This window comes from Lepisma saccharinum, chromosome 21 (genome assembly GCF_977018435.1).
Source record: "Lepisma saccharinum chromosome 21, izLepSacc3.1, whole genome shotgun sequence".
Taxonomy (NCBI): Eukaryota; Metazoa; Arthropoda; class Insecta; order Zygentoma; family Lepismatidae; genus Lepisma; species Lepisma saccharinum.
In genome coordinates this window covers 59,284,134-59,304,720 of record NC_139249.1, presented here as the reverse complement: position 1 = coordinate 59,304,720, position 20,587 = coordinate 59,284,134, and the positions used below count along the sequence as shown (strand labels likewise).

The 20,587-nt window shown below is 36.5% G+C and overlaps 1 protein-coding gene across 1 annotated transcript in view; it reads right to left on the bottom strand.

Moving 5' to 3' along the window:
- LOC146004205 (heme A synthase COX15) overlaps positions 1-20,587 on the bottom strand; it is a 78,030-nt gene that overhangs the window by 49,634 nt on the left and 7,809 nt on the right. Inside the window, exon 3 of the mRNA XM_083142873.1 lies at positions 2,526-2,598. Coding sequence (XP_082998999.1) covers positions 2,526-2,598 — 73 coding nt within the window. The remainder of the gene's footprint in view (positions 1-2,525; positions 2,599-20,587) is intronic.

The window sequence follows — 20,587 nt, the reverse complement described above, 5'->3', positions numbered from 1 at the left end:
GCCGGCAGCTGCTCTGGTTCCAGGAATATATCATCACCCACAATTTGACAATATAAGTTATGACCTTCATGTAGTAAGGCGTCTATAATGTCAGTAGAAAATGAATTGTTAGAAATAACATACCAGGCAATAGCACATGCAGAGTTTGCCACGCACTGGGCGTTTCTTCCCTCTGTGAAGATTCTCAAATCTCCTTGATGTGTTGTGCCGCTTGCAACGCATGTAAAGACATCTGATGTATCCATTTCAAAAACAACACACTAACAAAAAATACCGTATAAAACATATATCGTAACTTACAGTGGAGCCTTTTCTAGTCTTGTCTAACTTTCAGAACATTATCCATCGAAGCAGCACAAACCATCATACAGGAAAACTGTAATATTGTAATCCAACTGATATCCATGTACAATTGACATTTTCTATTCATTTGTTTTGTCAACAGACATTAAGAAGAAATGAAAACGCAGGATATATATGTAACTTTCAATTGGCAGATTCAGCCCACATATTGCAAACACGATAAACATTTCATGAAAACAGTCATGGTAGAGCTATTTTCGTATTTAGAATACCAATGAAGTAAGTTGTATACAAATGTTTATGTAATATCTGAACTGAATCTTTTTATGTTGATGTCACTCTTGTGTGATGCATGTTTTCTAACTGGGACTTGAATCATAAGCGTCCATGTTCTCAAGGATAATAAAAATGTCGGAAGGCACTAAAGACTCAACCAAGGCAGGCCAAAAAGATCAGAATGTTAATAATGTTTTAGTAATGATGACAATTGTTTTGTACTGTGTCAGTTTAGTTTACTTTTTTTGACACCATGTGTCGCCCCATTCGAATCTGACCGTGTACGTTTGTAATCCGGCATTGCAACATCTGCTCGTACATTAATCAGTGCCATTCACAAGAATCGAAGTATCTGGAAGAGATTTCTTGTTATTTTAAATAAGGAAATTATTTATTTTGTAAATTCGTTTGGCATTCGAAAATTATTGAAAGAAGGTACTGTTTGTCATTTTCAAATTTAATTATTTTATGTTGATGTTGTTAAAGCCTTGAGTGAAAAATGTCGGATTTCTAGCCCCTGGAAACGGAGGTTGATAGGGACGTATAAAAAGAGCATTTTCACTCATAAAAAGGGCCTCTGGCTGACGTGGTTCCCTAATTTGGAAAGTTGTGAACGTAATGTTATGTGTGTACGGGCAAATATTCAAAATATTGTTGTCTATTTTCTTAATAATAAGCTTCAAGATAGTCAGTTATATATGTTTTATGTAAACAAATTCAATAGCTACACTAACTTCGAAAAGCAATATTTACGTATTTTCTCATTTTCACATTTGTAAACGTAATTGAAAGATCATTGTTTTTATTTTACCTCTGTAATAAATTGTGACGCAAATACAAAGTCTAGTACATCTCAATTATCGTATAAACAATCATGGCAATCTCTAAATAAAGAATTGTTTGTCATGCCTTTAAACATGTAATTAAAACAAGCACGATTTAGATATTTTCGCATTGAGTATACCAGTATATACGTAATTGTATCTGGACTGAATCTTCTTCTTATGTAGATGTCACCCTTGTTTCAGGCACCTTTTCAAAACCAGGAGTTGATTCATCTGTGTGCTATTGATCTGTGAGAAATATAATGTATCTGGACAATTAGGAATTGAAGGAAACAATGTGTGCTGCAAAAAATGCCCGTGGCAACGGTTGCTAAGGACGTGAAGAAAGGGCATTTTCACCCTTAAGGAAGGGCCGATTGTGCGATTTTTGAATTTTCTCGGCCTTTTGGGACGATTTCATGGGGGGTCGTAATCGGGCATTTTTGGCCTCCGGGGCTTCCTTCATGGAGAACATTTATGTCAGTGAGTCAGTCAGTGGTGGGATTGGGGCTATATATATATTGGATAAACTTATTTTTCCTCCACCAAACTTAAAATAATATGTGTGAAACCTACTTTGAGGTTTCCTTGCTGGCCATTATTATGGCATTAATCTATGGTGTTAAAGTAAAATTAGTAACAATATAAAAAAATTTAACCTGATGTAAGCCAAACACAACTTTTTCAAATGCTGACCGACTACTGTATCATGCAAGACCCACTCTGAAAGGAGGTGAATGACTCACACAGAAAACTAAACTTGCTGTGTATTTTATGAAACCTTGAAGTAAAAATAAAGAAAAGTACACTAGTGCTTAATTACCTTTTTTTTTTTTTTGCTTCAGTAGTTTAAATCAGTAAACAACGATTTTATCAAATTATTCAAATACTCTCTTGTAGTTTATGAAAAAAAATCAAGCTTTCATGTTAAGAGAATATTATTTTTACATCATTTTTTAATATTTTAAGGTCATTACATTGGTCATTTTTTTTAGATTTTTAAGGTCAACAACTTCAAGAGCCCTGGTCATCACAATGACAATGCTCCATTTCTGTCTATTTCTTTCACAATTCATATCATCTTAACACTAGAAAGCCACAATGCAATTTGGAGTGCCTTACCTTTTTCAGTAGTTGGAACTTTGACTTTCCATATGTATGAAAAGTAGAGAACTTCTGTCCCCAATTGCAGTACCTGAAAAACTTGAAGAAATGAAAATAGTAATTAAACAAACTTTACTATCTACATTTACCACAGCAGTACTCAAATAGAGGGGGTGCACCCCAGTTAAGAAAATTTTCATCAGCCAGGATAATTTCATAAGCATCCACCCACCTACTGGAATATTTCCATATTGGTCCATGCAAACAGCAAAGGCGACCAAGCACCCCCAAAGCTAGTAATTCCCACTTTGAAAACTGACCACTGTAAACTGACACCATCATTACTCTAGAATGAAATACTGTAAAATTGGCAATAGCATAACATTCTGTAAAAATGACAATATATAAAAATACACCACATTAACATACAGAATAATTCATAAACTCATGTAACCCTTAAGTTTACCTGTAATAACTAGACTGAGATATTGAAACCCTTACATTTAACTTTTAACAATAAAGTTAGATTCCTTCATTGCGGAATCTGTTCGTCACACGAAGATATCTTGCTCTCCAAACCACAATGTTGCTTCGTTCAGCTAAGCGAGAGTTTCTACATTTTTAAAATTTAAAGCCTATCTGTTTCATAATTTTCCGTAATGTTTCTCGCCCCCCCCCCCCTGATAATTAATTTCTTCCTTAGCAATAGCTAAAAGTTTCAATATTGTAGGAACTTCTCTTTTCACTACGTACATTTCATGGATTTTCCTTCGCAGTATACATGTCCATGTCGTCAATGACAATCTTATTCTGTCAAGCAAGTCTCCGTATACCAGGAGTTGACAATTTCTGGTCAGGGGTTTGTATATCTTTTTTCTCTCTTTTCAATTTTTTAAGCAATGACTCCGACTGTCCCGTTAGATATATACTGCTCTCCTTAGGGGTTGATCGCGAGGATAATTCCACCCGTCTCTTTTCTCATCTTCACACTTGTCGATGAATCGTCGTAGCAAATTTCATTCACTGCTGTGCACACAACTTTCGACATTTTACACTTACTCAAAAACACGTCTACGCACATCAACAACACTCCTCGAATTCTTGAAGAGAGTAAAATTAGCAACACTGTGTCAGCGGAAGTGGGAAGGTCCTTGCCCGACCTGCACCAGAGAAAACACCGGGATGAAAGAAGGGGGTGGGGAAGGCTGGTTTGTTCGCATATTTTCCGAGGTTTCAGAAAGCTTGTTGGATCTATACCCTCAAGATGGGGTAATTTTGTGCAGGGACTGAACTACAGAGGTGAAAAGTACAAAAAATGAGAAGTACCTCACATTCCCCCAACAATGGGGTAATTTGGGGCAGGGTATAAAACAGTGTACAGAACATTTACTATGAGACCCTTAAAAAAAACAGTCAGAATGTACTCTTTGACATTCCAATGTATAAACAGAACTGAGAAATGTTACTATTAGCTATCGGTCTCAAAGGTATTTCAGTTTATTAAAAAAATAGTGGTGAAAATTGCCCCACCCTACCAGATAACTTGCAACAGCTATTTTTAGAAGATTAATAACACTTACATTACGTATTTGAAATTGTACTTGTCATTATTTTTGTTGTTCACTGTACCAATCACAAACACTACAAGTTGAGATTAATAATTGATTTGACCAGTGGCGGCTGCTTGATACGTGCTACTGTGCTATAGCACATTACTCAATTTACTAAAATGAAAAGAAAGAAAGGGACACATTTCATAGATTGAAGAAGTTTAATAGAACATTGACATTAAAAGGCTCAAAAATTTGCAGCACCCTATGTATTTTCCTCACGCTGTTAAGCTACAACAAATACCATGCTATTGGCTTCATAGCATGTTTTTGCCACCTCGTGACACGCCAAATGTCCCTTGGTTCTACGGGGGGAGGTAGGGTCTGAGCCAATCAGCTCGGGAAATCCGTCTGCTGGCATATATTACCAAATTCACAGCATGGTAAGTGTTGTCATCTCAGTATAAGAAGAAAGTTTGCGGATAGCTTTACAGAATCAGACAATTTTTTTTCGGGCGGTTCATGGTCATGCATGTAGCATATGGAGCAGTCATTGTAAAGGACCAGTTGTGCTCTGTTGTTCCAAGCAGTGGCGTACGAGAGGTTGGGGCTAGGAAATTGATGGGGCAACATCCCATCTCCAAATTTTGAGTTTCAGATGAAAGCAGCAAAGAACTCGGAAACAAAAACAGTGTTAAATGCAAACACCCTTTAAAATTATCTCCGATTACAATTTTTGTCTTTGAATAACTTTTTAAATGAAGGTTTAAATCTGTGATTGCAAAATATTTTATAGTTTATTCCGGCCGTACGTAGAAAGCAGCTATGTGATACAGACCTTTACAATTCTAGACCTCTCAGGGGGAAAAACCCTGCATACGCTAGCAGCTCCAAGTCAGTGTATATAAGTAAGTAAGTGAGAGAGAGAGAGAGAGAGAGAGAGAGAGAGAGAGAGAGAGAGAGAGAGAGAGAGAGAGAGAGAGAGAGAGAGAGAGAGAGAGAGAGAGAGAGAGAGAGAGAGAGAGAGAGAGAGAGAGAGAGAGAGAGAGAGAGAGAGAGAGAGAGAGAGAGAGAGAGAGAGAGAGAGAGAGAGAGAGAGAGAGAGAGAGAGAGAGAGAGAGAGAGAGAGAGAGAGAGAGAGAGAGAGAGAGTGAGTGAGTGAGTGAGTGAGTGAGTGAGTGAGTGAGTGAGTGAGTGGGTGCGTGGGTGCGTGGGTGCGTGGGTGAGTGAGTGAGTGAGTGAGTGAGTGAGTGAGTGAGTGAGTGTGTGAGTGTGTGAGTGTGTGTGTGTGTGTGTGTGTGTGTGTGTGTGTGTGTGTGTGTGTGAGTGAGTGAGTGAGTGAGTGAGTGAGTGTGTGAGTGTGTAAGGGGGAGGGGGTAATGGTAAATGCAAGAAACAACATCTACCTGTAGCACATCTGTGAAAAGTCACGAGCCCTCACTGGATTTGACTCATTTGGTGTTTTGTTCACTTAATGCACAGTAAGGCTAATAGGGAGGACTGAACCTACAGTTTAAAGTGGGATCCGAACCACTATATGCCTCCACCGGGTATCCAACCTGGAACCCCTTGATTACAAGGCAACAACACTACCACCGTGCAATTGGGGAGACCCTTGAGAATAATAAGTTTCTCATAATCTCTTGTGAATGAATTCCAGTCAATGTCTGCACACAGAACGTTACGTTTAGTTTATGTTTTATAATAAAATAAATTACTGCCTTGGTCAGCATATTGAGTTTTACAGAACTCTGTTGGGTAGTAAATGAATCAAAGGTGCCCGCATGCCCTCCCTTGAGATTTCTGGAAACTGTCCATGTAATTTGAATGGTGATATTGTACTGATATTTTTTAAGAACAATATTGTTTTCTGTAAGTTACAGCAATTATTGCCATGTTCAACAAAATAACAATAGAATATTTCACCAGAAATATTATTAAACAGAATTATCAAATCTAAGAGTAGGCAAGCAGATAAACACTTTCAAGAAGAAAAACATGCAAAATAAAAAATACATTTATGACTGAAAAATTGTAATAATAAAAAAAGGCCTCAAAATTTTAAAAATTGTCAATAAGGTTTTTAAAAACATATCTATTTTTAATTCCTTATCAGATAATGAGTTAATTTTAGGAGTAATTTAATGGATGATAGTGCAATATGCTTAAATTTACTATAACTTGTTCGGGAAGGAGGATAATAACTTTATTCTGTATCATTACTGGAAAGACCAAATTGAAACTGCTTTTCACAATAAATCTGAATTAAAATGAACAATCAACACTTTGCTGACATTTAAAAAGAAAAAAAAGAATCCTGTTGTTTGTTAGTAGTGACTTTAATATGGAGCAGCTCCTCTCTAGTTCCAGTGAAACAATTGCAGCAAGCAATGTCTTCTGGATTTAATTCACAGTCAGGAAGAGTAATTTTAACCTAACAAAACTTGTATAATAGGGGTAGGAGCTGTTGTTATGTGTCTACTTTGTTTCCTGGACAAGTTGTTTGTATATGACAAGCAATAACAGGCAGAAATATTTGGTAATAAATAAAATCTACAAATTTTACAAAGAATACCATGTTAAAGAAACTATTAACCCTTTGTGGGTCGCGCGAGAAAAGTTAGGTCGATGGTCGTAGGTCGATGGTCGTGCACGAGACCGGGTTTTTAAATTAATGGTCTAAAATGCCAAACCCTCAATTGTTACGATTAGATTTTTTCTTTAACACTAAAACCGCAGGCTTTTTATATAACTAGAACCATGACAGCTGTCAAATTGACCACCATGGAAAAAGTGGGTTATATTTATAGTTTTGTTAATATTTTTTTAATTGTTTCAGTACACATCTTTAATTTCACAGAAATGAATACAAGACCCCGTTCTTGTTTTCACAAACATGAATACAAATAAAAATTAAAATTATTTCATGCAATAAGAATACATTTACTTATTTGGCATCATCTGCAATGCAATTGGTGCAGTATTTTTTAACAATTTTTACACATTTTCCACGTACTGCTTTTCCACACTGCTCACATAAGTCTCCTGTCTTGTTACTGCATTTAGATGTTTGGCACTGTCGACGCTGTCGTTTTCCTGGAGGTTCATAGGAGACAATCTGTAGATTAGGTTGTGGGATTCTGTTGCTTCCTTCTCGGAGTTCTTCAGAAAGTTTCATCAGGAACAAGTGACGACCAAAATTTTCGCCAGTTGTACTCTTTTACAAAATATATGCATTGAGAGCAGCTAGGTCCAAAGTGTTATAGAATACATGAACTGGCCATCTTCGCGATGCTGCTTTTACGGAAAATTTACGAGCCACCTGATCGACTACATCTACACCAAACTTTGTGCTGTTGTAAAAGCTGACAGTTTCAGGGAGTTTCTTTACACCACCACCAATACACATGTTTGAATCCATGGAACTGAGAATTACAACATTTTTGTTTCTTTTTCCTTGGTATACAGTGAGTGTGCTGTCAGCACTACTCAGAAGAACTGTACAATACTGTTCTAGACGAGATGATTTTACCTGCTGAGGCACTTCTTTTCTTGAATGTCTTATTGTTCCTACCAAGGTAGTATTCTTAGCTTTCAGGGTTTCATTGAGTTTCCTTGACGTAAAGAAATTATCTGCTGTGACATTTCTTCCTTTTCCAACAAAGGGTTCCATCAAGCGAAGTACAACATATTCTGCAACAGGCAGATCTGCTGGGCGATCTTCATCTTTACCCAAATAAGAGAAACCATTTATAAGGTACTTACTATCGACATCAACTGCAAGCCAGAATTTAATGCCGAACTTGTCTGGTTTATTTGCCATATATTGCACAAATCTACACCTAACTTTTATAGGAAATAGCTGTTCATCTACAGTGATGTATGCTCCTGGTATGTAATTTCTGCCACAATTTTCAACGAAACAATTCCATATTTTGGACACATGCGCAAACTTGTCACTTTTTATGAAATCTGTCCTTAGCAATGGTTTCACGAAAAAATGGTGGTGCCCAGGTACTGTCCAACAAACTGTCCAATTCAAGTCTTTATGCACAATGTGTTCTGCGAGCATACAAAATTGCGATAAATGAATCAAGTTCCTGTAATGTTACAGACCAGTCATTTCCTCCAGTTTGACGATGAGCTTCTTCTTCAGTGCAGGATTTTATGTGATAAACCATCCTCTCATTCACAAAAAGACGCCATGCACTTGAAACCTTTCCTCAAGGATATTTTGTTTATCAAATCCTGACGGGCCAGGCTTTTCTTGTAAAACATTATGTGCTGGGCTTTTCTTGTAAAACATTATGTGCTGGACGCCTACCAGGAACATTTACATCGGCATCAATTACAGTCCATTCGCTTCCATCTTTAGCACTGTATTTCATTCCAGATAGAAAAGTAGACACCTGGAGACACTGTGGTTTTTCTTCTTGCTTCCCATTGAACTGTAGAAACAGGTGAATCTTCGTTTTCATCATCTTCTGACGAATGGTTCGATTCAATGTCTTGTTCTAGTGGAACAAAATCGGGATCCTCTTCAATTTCACCTCCATCAGAATTGTCAGCATCTATGTCCTGAATTGAGTCTAAAAACTTTGATATATCTTCAGCTGATAGTCCACATTCAGCCATTTTTAGAGCACAATAATCACTTATGTGTGCGAGAAACAAATATCAAGAACAGACGACAAACACAGACAGTGCATGCAAAGTTTTGCAACTCCCTATTCGTTCAAACAAAGAGATTGAACATTCATCTGTAAGCTGCTGCCACCTAGTGATAAATCTCATAAATGACACACCAGGTGACAATAGCTTGAAGGCTATCCCAAGAGGAGATTTGTATAATTCTGTTTACCTTTGCATAAAAAATGGAGGGTAATGCACAGCGATAATTTTGATCGCTCCCGCTAAGGTTAGTTGCATTAAAAAGCAGCTAAGTTGCACTTATTAAGCGTTTAGGATAAAGAAACGCCAACATTTCGACACAAAAGTAAATAATTAGCCACCACGGGGTTTCTTTCGCCTTTTTTTTCCATTTGCTAATTTCTTAAATATTTATAGCTAAAGGTTAGTTGCAGTTTAAGATACAATACAGTATGATTTAATTAACCAAAAAGTGGAGATTTAAAATGAAAAATTGGTTGGAGGTATTTCGATGAATAACTACATAATAAATTTATTTTTTAAAATTTTTAAATCAAAAATATATTCTCAACGTAAAAGGAACAAAAGTCAAGGAATTTCAGATCATTCGAAGAGATATTAATGTCTTAATAGCAATTTGAAATGCAACAGCGGTCAAAATGACCGCTTCCGCAATTCTAGTGTTAAACAACTGAGATTCCATAAAACTATAAAATTGGAAATTTTATACAATTATAAGAAGATTCTCTTCGTTGGTCGGGAATGGAATGGCAGACCGGATTTTCAATAAGAACTAGGTATGCCTATTGTCGAGCATGGACTGAGAGAGCAAGGGCCTCAGCGAAGTCTCCTTAGCACCTCGAAGACCGTACAAACACTCAAAAGAATGAAAAACTAAATATGCTGACCAAGGCAGTAATTTATTTTATTAAAAACAGACTCTGTATCAAGTACAAAAGTCTTCTGATGAAGACCTTGCTAGAAGGTTGAAACGTTACGTTTTAGTTTATGTTTTTAATAAAATAAATTACTGCCTTGGTCAGCATATTTAGTTTTTCATAATCATGGAAACAAAGCTTAATGGTGTTATAACTCAAAAGAAAACTGTGATGTAAAGGAGGAAGGTTAGAAACTCAGCTAGACAGATAGAGGGTGTTGACAAAACAATCACTGGTAAATAACCACGTTAAAACCATACACCCGGAACTAGAGACCGTGCGCGACCAATGCAGGGTTAAAAGTATGCCAGATGCCCAAAAAATTGCGGAAAAAAAATACCCATCCCTTGAAAATCAAAAAGCAATATATAATGCCCAAGTAAATTGACTTTTTGACCAATTATTTCATGATACAATTTTTTACATATCGAGCATAAGAAGGTACAAAATCATCAAATGCCAAGCCCTAATCATTAACATTAACATAAAAGAGTTGTTAAATAAGTGGAAAATTAGGGGTAGGGTGGGTGTCATCTAGTTTCCGGGTCACTCCATGTCAGTTCAACCAGACCATGGTACAGAGTTTGATGAAACTTGGCACATTTAATCCTTCCATGGTGGTGAAAAACCACATAAATTATTTGGTCTCTAACTTGTCTGGTTTCATTTTTATAGCACCCCAAACGTTCAGTGATTCATCCTTTCTCCCATTCCTAGAGCCTTTAAGTGTGAGCTGCACTGTCTTAAAAATAATTCTATCTCCCTTATAAATTATTCAATATTTTTAAATCTTCACAACATTGTTAACCAAACAACAAGGATTCCAGAAAAAAATATGCCAACATATCATTAGTACAGTAATAAATTAATAAAATTTTATTAGGTGATTTTTTTGGACCGAAAACATGGTTTACTAAAATTTGAATTATCATTGAAAGGGAAAGGTGCAACACCAACACAAATATTTTTATAATGATCTTAGATATATAGTTTAACTTACACAGAAATAAAATTGATGGCTTTTTCATTCTTTCTGAAAATATGACAACTTTTTTCATTTCTGAAAATTTTTAAAAATTGCTACTGGATTTTATATTTTTCAAATGAACTCAAAATCTAAGAATATAGCTTCAAAATATCATTGAAACAAATTTTTAGAGCATAAAATGTTAAATAATATTTGCATAGATGCACAAACATTGGGGCAAGGGCGGTGCCCCTTCCCTGGAAAATCAATGTCAACTTGAAAGTATATATTTCACACACATAATATTAATTCAGTCACATTTGTTTGTGTTTATTATTAAAATAATATTGCAGGAACATGATAACTTCATATCGACGGAGTGTTTCCTTAAGGGGAAGTCACTATTATGGGGGAATAGGCCTCGTTTACCCCCAGCCAAAAATAATCTCCTGTGGATGCCCATGAGCATTAGTGATTCTTTGATTGAAAGTATACCCTTATAATTACTTATATTAGTATGTGAGTGGATGGTTTAGGAATAGTATGTCCAAGGCCCTTGACCGACAGTATCCCTTGATAATTAAAAAACTAACTAACTAACTCCCTAGGCTTCTTAAACACGAAGGTTCATGGCTGCAGCAACACAGGCCTTCCATCTTTCCCTATCCTGAGCAAGTTCTATATACTCTTTTCCATCTCTACCGATTTCCCTTTGGTCCATCTCAACGTTGTCCCTCCATCTCCGTCTTGGCCTTCCTACAGGTCTCTTACCATCAGGTTTCCCAACAAGAATCCTGTAAACTCCTCTTTCCTCTCCCATTCGTGCCACATGGCCTGCCCACCTAAGTCTTCTTGATTTAATTATTCTAATAATATCTGGACATGAATACAAATTATGTAGTTCTAAATTATGTAACCTTCTCCACTCACCTGTCTCCTCATCCCTTTTAGGTCCAAAGATTTTCCTAAGGATCTTATTTTCAAATACTCTCAATTTATGTTCCTCTTTCAATGTAAGGGACCAAGTTTCACATCCATATAATACTACAGACAAAATTACTGTTTTGTATATTTTAACTTTTAGTTTCTTAGATATTAAACGAGAAGACAAAAGTTTATGAAGAGAGAAGTAACATGCATTTCCTGAATTAAGCCTACTTTTTATTTCCTCTTTAATATAATTTTCATTTGTTAATATTACTCCTAAGTATTTGAATTTGGAAACTGGTTCAAACGAGTTGTTATCAATAATTAGATTTTGATTATTACCTAACACTTGGTTTCGGCCTGTAAGCATATAGTTAGTTTTCTCTTTGTTAACTTTCAAACCTATCTCTTTAGCAGTTTTGAAAAATATTTTAGCATTATTCTTAATTGTATTCACATCATCTCCCAGTAAATCTACATCATCTGCATATGCTAACAACTGAGTCACACCATTTAATTTCAGTCCTTCTTTAGTTTCTTTTACCTTCCTAACAGCATATTCTAAGGCAAAATTAAAGAGCAATGGAGATAATGCATCTCCTTGTTTTAACCCATCATGAATTGTAAATTTGTCAGACATATTAATACCCACACGAATTTTACTTTCAGTTTCACTGGTGCATATTTTTATCATACTAACAAGCTTCTTAGGTATTCCAAACTCTACTAATATATTATATAATTTATCTCTTTTGACCGAATCATATGCTTTTTTGAAATCAATGAATAGCTGATGGACATTTTGATTATATTCCCACTTTTTTTCAAGTGTCTGTCTGATGTGAAAAATTTGATCTGTAGTTGATCTGTTACATTTAAATCCACATTGATAATCACCTATAATTTCATTAGCATATGGGGTTAGTCTTGTTAAAAGAATGTTAGATAATATTTTATATGTTGTTGAGAGTAGAGAAATTCCACGGTAATTATTACAGTTCATTTTACCATCTTTTTTAAACACAGGAACAATTATGGATTCTTTCCACTCTTGAGGGATTTCTTCTTTATTCCAAATTAAACAAATTAATTTATGAATTTGACATATTAATGAATTTCCAGCATATTTAATTAACTCAGCTGGTATTAACTCCCTTGATAATTACGTATTATTTTTTTTTTTACTAAAAAATATTTTTTATTAGAATTAGAATTAGAATTTCTTTATTCATGGGCGAAGTTCAGCCTGTGACTGCTCTACCACTTAACCCGCAAAATCTGCTACAATAAAACACGCAAAATCTACTACAATAAAACAGACAAAATACAATTACTACTATAAGATACGAATTCCATTACATTTTCACTTCTAAATATTTCAGTAATTAACACACTAAAAAGATAAAAAACAATTTTTCTCATTCACACACATCAAAATGTTCATCTTTGGTTCGAATCTGCTCATTTTTTGTTTTGATTTGATTTCAACGTAAGCATGCTGACTCTAGTCATGTGTACTGATGATTTGTCCTTGCTCATGTAGAAGTACTTTTGTTACTGCCCTTTTAAAGCTGTTATATGTCGCACACGAGGTAACATCTGGTGGCAGCGCATTCCAACAATATGCAGAAGCAGCTTTGAAGGATGACAGGAATATGGATTTTGAGAATCTGTCCAGATTAAGTTTCTTAGAGTGTCGAGTCGTGTAGTTGTGTATGTCGTGTCTAAATTGGAGTCTGTCGTATAAGTATGTGGGTGTTTTTGTTTGCAGAATTTTGAATATTGTGCAGGCCAGATGTAGTTTTCTGCGTCGTGTCATATTCAGCCAATTAACGTCATTTAAGTAAGGCAGTATGTGATCCCTTCGTTTCAAGCTAAATGCAAAACGTATACAAGAATTCTGTACTTTTTGTGCAATTTTAGCATTCTTTTTTGTTAAATTAGCACCGTAAACGTCACAGTAATCGAAAATTGGAAGAACTAGAGCTTGCACCAGGCGCAATTTAACATCAGTCGAAAGTAAGTGCGATGATTTATAGAGTGATCTAAGTATACCATAAGCTTTTGAACTCAGACGTTACGTGGTTTTGCCAGTCAAGTTTCTCATTAAATATCACACCTAAGTTCTTAACAGTTGTGCAGTGTGGGACCCTCTCATCATTAATATTAATTGATAACCCATTTATTTGAATTTTATTTAAGGCAGCGCTAGAACCAATTAATGTAAAGCAGCATTTACAGGGGTTAATTACAATACCATTACGTTTACACCATTTATAAATAGCATCAAGGTCACGGTTCAGGAGACCAATTGCTGGTTTTGAATTTTTGGGGTCTACTGGCATCATCAGCTGCGTGTCATCTGCATAACAATGAGGTACACTGTGTCGTACATTTAGGGGTAGGTCGGCAGTAAAGAGGGAATATAGAAAAGGGCCTAGAATACTTCCTTGCGCAACCCCTGAGGGTATCGTAAAGGGAGTCGATGTAGCTCCTGAGGGAAGCGTCACCGATTGCACTCGCCCAGTAAGGTAAGACTGGAACCATTTTATTGCTCCCGGCGAAAAACCGTAGTAACTCATTTTCGAAAGGAGTAGCTGATGAGATACAAGATTAAACACCTTGGACAAGTTAAGCAACACCAAGACTGCAGCCTTACTTTCGTTTAGTGTTTGTAAAATGTCGTCTGTTACTTTCATGAGCGCCGTTGCGGTGCTGTGGGAAGGTCGGAAACCAGACTGTACTGCAGGCAATATTTGATTTTTGGTAACAAAACTTTCTATCTGCTTGTACACTGCTTTCTCGATAACTTTTGATAAGACAGGTAATATACTAATTGGTCGTAAGTCGTTCATGTCGGTCACGTGTCGTTTCTTCGGCAAGGGCAGGATTCTAGCCTCCTTCCATGCAAGGGGAAAGGTGTTCTCATGTAACGAGAAATTTATCAAGTGAGTAAGAGGTGAAAGAATGTGTGGAAGAATTAGCTTTATCATTTTTAGGTTTATGCCGTCTGTGCCACAGGAATTGGAACGGATTTTGGACACGAGTTGTGCAATTTCTACTTCTTTGACAGGTCGAAAGAAGAATGTGTCGCCGTTTTCAGTAAATGTAGTTGTAAGGAAGCGTTCGCACTCTTCGAGGATGAGATCGGTTTCTTGGTTAGAGGGACTGGCGCTGTCAATAAAGTGAGTGTTTAACAGATGCGGATCATTTAAAAAGTGTCGGACACTCGGCTCCACCTTTCCGTAAATACCACATTTCTTTATCTCTTTCCACATTAATTTTGAATCATGGACGTTCCTATTGATGTGGAACGAGAGGTAGGCTTTCTTCTCCTGTCTTATAACCGACGTGGTGAAATTCTGCAGTTCTTTATAATAATCCCAATGTGACGGATTGTTCGTCAGTTTATATTTTCTGAGAGCATTATCTCTAAGTTTCATTAATAGTTTGGTATTGTCGGTTACCCACGGTACTTTTTTCTTGGCTATTCGTGCAGTACGTATAGGGGCATGCTTATCGAAAATAGTCTTAATACCATTATTAAGAAAGTTTACTTTTTTGTCAATACTCTCTAAGTGCTTAATATTGTCCCAGTGAAAATGTTTAGCGTCCGTTTCAAAACTCTCCATATCGAACGATGAGTAGTTTCTGTACGAAATTATTTTGAAACGTTTGTCGGGTTTCTCAAGAAGGACCGTGATGTAAGTCAAACAATGGTCTGAATTGCTGATCGGCACAGTTACGTCAGCGGAGTGTACAATGGATGGATCATCTACAATGATGACGTCCACTAATGTTTTAGAGGTTCTGTGATTCTAGTGGGTTTACGAATGACTTGCGTCATGCCGAAAGTATCTACTATTGATTTGAGGAAAACTGTTTCTGGTTTATTAGGTGATAAATAATCGCTATTCATGTCACCGGCTACAATTAAATTATCCAAAGTAGGAAACACGTGCGCAATGTAATCTTCAAGAACTGACAACCTAGTATAGGGGATATTTGGGGGTCTATATGCGGCAATTATGCCAAGTGATTTGTTATTTACTTTCAATGACGCATATAGTATTTCTATGTCCTCGCCGGGAGCAACATTTTCGCAGTCAAGCATCTGGCCAGGAATATCAGCACGACAGTAAACAACAATGCCACCGGCGCGTTTGTGGACTCGATCCTTTCGAAGTACCGTGTAGCCTTCGACGTGGAAACTGGAAGCGTCATCGTTGTCCTTCAGCCAACTTTCTGTGACGATTACTACATCATATTCGCTTTCGAGAACAATGTGTCTGAACTCGTCTATTTTCCCCGAGATAGACCTCATGTTTACTGACGCGATTGTGAGGCACTGGAGGGGAGGGGTTCGGTTGGGAAGTGTCGGGGGCGACGGGCAACCTGTGAAACCGTTACCTCTTTTCCTAGGGGTCCGAGGGAAGGGGCGAGTTCCAGATGCGCCGTGCGCGGGCAGGTTTACCAACTGCTTAGTTTGAGACATCGTATATCAGTGAGTGAAGGAACAGAGCAGATACGTATATTAATGATAAGAAACAGCGTACTTACGTTGAGAGAAATCCTTGTGGGTGTCCAACTGAGCAGCTCGAGCATAATTACATATAATGAAAGATGAACACTACACACAACACACACACACACGCACATACACGAATACAAAAGGTTAATTTTCAATGGCTGTTTCTTTAACATGGTTAAAAAGATATGAAAAAGTTTCACATAGAACACTAAAAACACACTCATAGTTTCGTCTTCGGCGACGCTCACATTACGACCGCTTGCACGTGAGGGATTTCAATTCACGCTCAGTTTCTATAAAATGTTTCCCTTCCGGCGTAACTACCACAATCTCTCCATCGATCGTGTAGCACTTGTTGTTGCCGAACGTTGCCTTGGCATCTTGGAGAAGCCTTTGCCTCTTTGGAGTCAGCGACTCCGTTAGTAGGTATTGTCTCCCCTTGAAGTTCTTCTTCGCTCGCCACAAAGCATCGCGATGTTTATACGAGATGAATTTTATAATCAAAGGTCGATGACCTTGTCTGACGACGTCGGCCGCCGACCTTCTCTTCCTCGGTGCTCCCAGGCGATGGCATCTGCTCACGAAGTCAGAAGAAACTTCAACGCCAAGTTTTGTGGAGAATATCTGTAGAGCAACTTCCGTGGGGACCTCCTCCGGAGTTTCCGGTACTCCATGCAGCAGCAAGCACTCCCTCCAGCTGTATTGTTGCAGCTTATCTAATTCCTCTTCCTGGTGAGTCAATTGGGATTGAATAGTTTCCATGTCTTCCCGGAAGATGACCAGCTCGCCTCTGATGTCCTGCAATTCCCTCCGTAACTCCTCAAGTCCAGAAGGGGCATCAGCCACCCTAGCCCCGGGATCCAACTGCACCCCGCCGCAAAGAGCCGCTTCCACCTTGTCCTCCACGGTCTTGAGTTTCGCCTCCAGCGCGCTGAATCGTTGCCCGAGGTGCTTGTTCGCCATGGCTCTTGTGGTAGCACTGTCTCCGCGTCGCTATTCACTCACAAGCACGAGAATTGAGAACTGAGAACTTTTTTGTAAAAAGTGGAATTTTAGTATGTTGTGGGATATGGAGCGAAATCTATACTACTACAAGCCACGGGTTGACTACTTATACGTGCCGTAAGAACATTTGGTGGCGTGATAATGCTCTATGTTAATAAAAAACGAACATTATTTTCGGAGCAGACTTTACACGCGTCTAGTACTATCCGCCATGTATCAATACATGTAGACTACCTCATAGAACTTTGAATGAACAGGACCAGAATTTCATCTGCAAGGGGATTTAATTGAGGAAAAATTGGGTTGAAATAGGTCACAAAATGAAAAAAATATTTTAAATGTGCTCAAAACACATTGACTATCTATAAATATGCTCAAAAGACATTGACTATCTATAAATGTGCTCAAAACACATTGACTATCTATAAATGTGCTCAAAACATATTGACTATCTAAAACAACTTGGTTTAAAACTTATAACTGAAATTGTATATAAGGATGCCCTCACAATGTTGTTAGCCAGCCCCCTCGCTCTTTATATCTGTGTGTGTGAGAAGGGAAGTGGAACTAGTTCTTCCCCTCAGGTATCAACAAGCATGGGTTAAAAATTGGTGCAACTGAACAAATTATATTAAGAACATGAATAATTCATATAATAAGCAACATTAAAATATGCTGCAATGTAACCAAATATATGACTACAAACACAAGAGAATAAAATTATCCCATGTGAGTATACAGCAACAAACAATATTCACAAACTGTCACGTGATAGATTTTTGGAATATTCATATGCAAAGAAATGAATATGGATGACAAAGAAAAAGATTAAAAATCATAGATTTTGATAGAGATAGAGTTTGAACTCCAATTAAAAATTAACCAGTAGACCTACATAAAAATTATTTACATCAAAATTTAGCTCATTTAATTCTGCATTAATCTATGTTAACCAATTTTTTCTCCAGTATGTCTTCTATTCTTTTTATCAGTATGAGGAAATGAAGTGTCCTTTTTTTAGTTTTGCAAATTATCCCTCTCTTTGAAATTCTACAAATAAGGTGGTCCAATCATGATGAAAATTTAATATGGTGCAGGCAGAAAGGTTTTAAACACAATTGTTCATTTTCACAATTCAAAAATTGGTCAAAAAACTCTTCTTCTCAATTTGTGAAACAACTTTTTCTTAAGATTGGTCTTACGACCTTGGTCTTCTATTTAAACCCTTTGCATCAGTTTTTAAAATGGAGTATCATTGACAATTCACATTGCAAGAACTATTTGATACAGGTTTTTAATCAATGGAGTAAAGATGTATGTGGAATGTGGCAACACTGACTCACACAGACAGCCAGCAGTTACCATGGTTCAACAGACATCGCTGTGCACTGCGTTGCCACATTCTATGTATATCTTTACTCACTGGAATAAAAAAAATCTGAATAAAATCGGTTTCGAAATGTGAATTGACAATGATACTGTATTTTAAAATCTGATGCAAACAGCTTGAAAACAAGGCCAATATTTTATTTGTAGGACTACCCACTAGCAAGAAAATGTTTCACAAAATTGATAAGAACTGTTTCTTGACAAACTTTTACAATCTGAAAATTAAGAATTGTGTTTAAAACCTTTCTGTTTTCACCGTATTACAATTTCATCATGTTCTGATTTATTTATACAATTCCATAGAGCGGGGTAATTTACAAAAATAAAAAAAAACAGCACTTTTTTTCTCATTCCAATAAAAAATAGAAGGCATACTGTGAAAAAAATGGTTACCATACATTAACACAGAATTGAATAAGCTAAATTTTGATGTAATTCGTTTTTAAGTAGGTCTACTGGCCAATTTTTAATTGGAGTCCAAACTCAAGTATCCATGATTTTTAATCAGACAGTAAGTATTGTTGGCACCAGTCACCAAACCGATCAAATCTACAACTTATAATAATACAAGGTACATTCCTCATTAATTAATTAATTTCATTCCATGTTTTTAAAATGTGCCTTTTTCCTAATGAATGTAAATAAACTAATATAAGATATTATAAGGGTATTCTTTCAGGTAAAATAATCATTAAGAACAACAAATTCATACAGGATTTTCTTTGTTAGGAGGGGGTAATAGAGGCATATTCTCCTCGTAATAGTGTCTGCCCCTTAAAGAAACACTCTATCAATATGAAGGTATCATGTTCCTGCAATATTATTTTCATAATAAACACAAACAAATGTGACTGAATTACAATTATGTATGTGAAATATATACTTTTAAGTTGAGATTGATTTTCCAGGGAAGGCGGCATGGTCCCCCTTGCCCCAATGTCTGTGCATCTATGCAAATATTATTTAAAATTTTATGCTCTAAAAATTTGTTTCAATGATATTTTCAAGCTAGATTCTTAGATTTTGAGTTCATTTGAAAAATATAAAATCCGGTGTAGCAATTTTCAGAAATAAGTTTTCATATTTTCAAAAGGAATGAAAAAGCCATCAATTTTATTTCTGGGTAAGTTAAACTATATACCTAAGTTTATTTTAAAAATATTTGTGTTGGTGTTGCACCTTTCCCTTTCAATGATATTTCAAATTTTAGTAAACCATGTTTTCGGTCCAAAAAAATTACATAGTAAAATTTTATTATTTTATTACTGTAATAAAATATGAATATGATATGTTGGCATATTTTTTTCTGAAATCCTTATTGTTTGGTTAACAATGTTTTGAAGATTCAAAAATATTGAATAATTTATAAGGGAGATAGAATTATTTTTCTAAGACAGTGCAGCTCACATTTAGAGGCTCTGGGATGGGAATGGGAGAAAGGATGCATCACTGAAAGTTTGAGGTGCTATAAAAATTAAACCAGACAAGTTAGAGACAAAAAAAAAAATATGTGGTTTCTCACCACCATGGAATAACAAGTTTCATCAAAATCTGAGGGCATGGGTTCCCAAATCTGAATCTGAATTGACATGGAATGACGAACCCCTAAAACATGCTGAAAGGAGGTGTTCACCGTGCATCATGAAAAAGTACAGAAAGACAAAGAACTGTTCATCATGTTTATGGGAAAGAAGCACAGTGAATCCAATTTGTATTTAAATATTGGACTCAAGACTGAACGTGATTTGTAAAATAATAATAATAAAGGATTAAATGGTTACCTAAAACATAAGTTTCTATGACTGAAGGTCAAGATATGAAATTTTGCTCTGCCCCAAAGAAAAAATCCTGCAGGTGCTCTTGAAGTGAATGCAAATAATGCATTGCTGGGTGTAGCCAAACTGAGGGTCAAATAAGATAAGTCTTCCTGTCTTTGTTGGGCATTGCGATCAGAAATTCCTTGTTCACTGCAGCCAATGTGATGAGCAGGGAATTTCTCTGCAATTGTGTTATCAATTCATCACCTATATTTCTAGAAGGGAAGGGCAGAGGGAGTTCTCTCTACTCAGATGTGTGTAATGTGGACAAAGTGAACCAGCATGAAGGGCATTGTTGCCACTGCC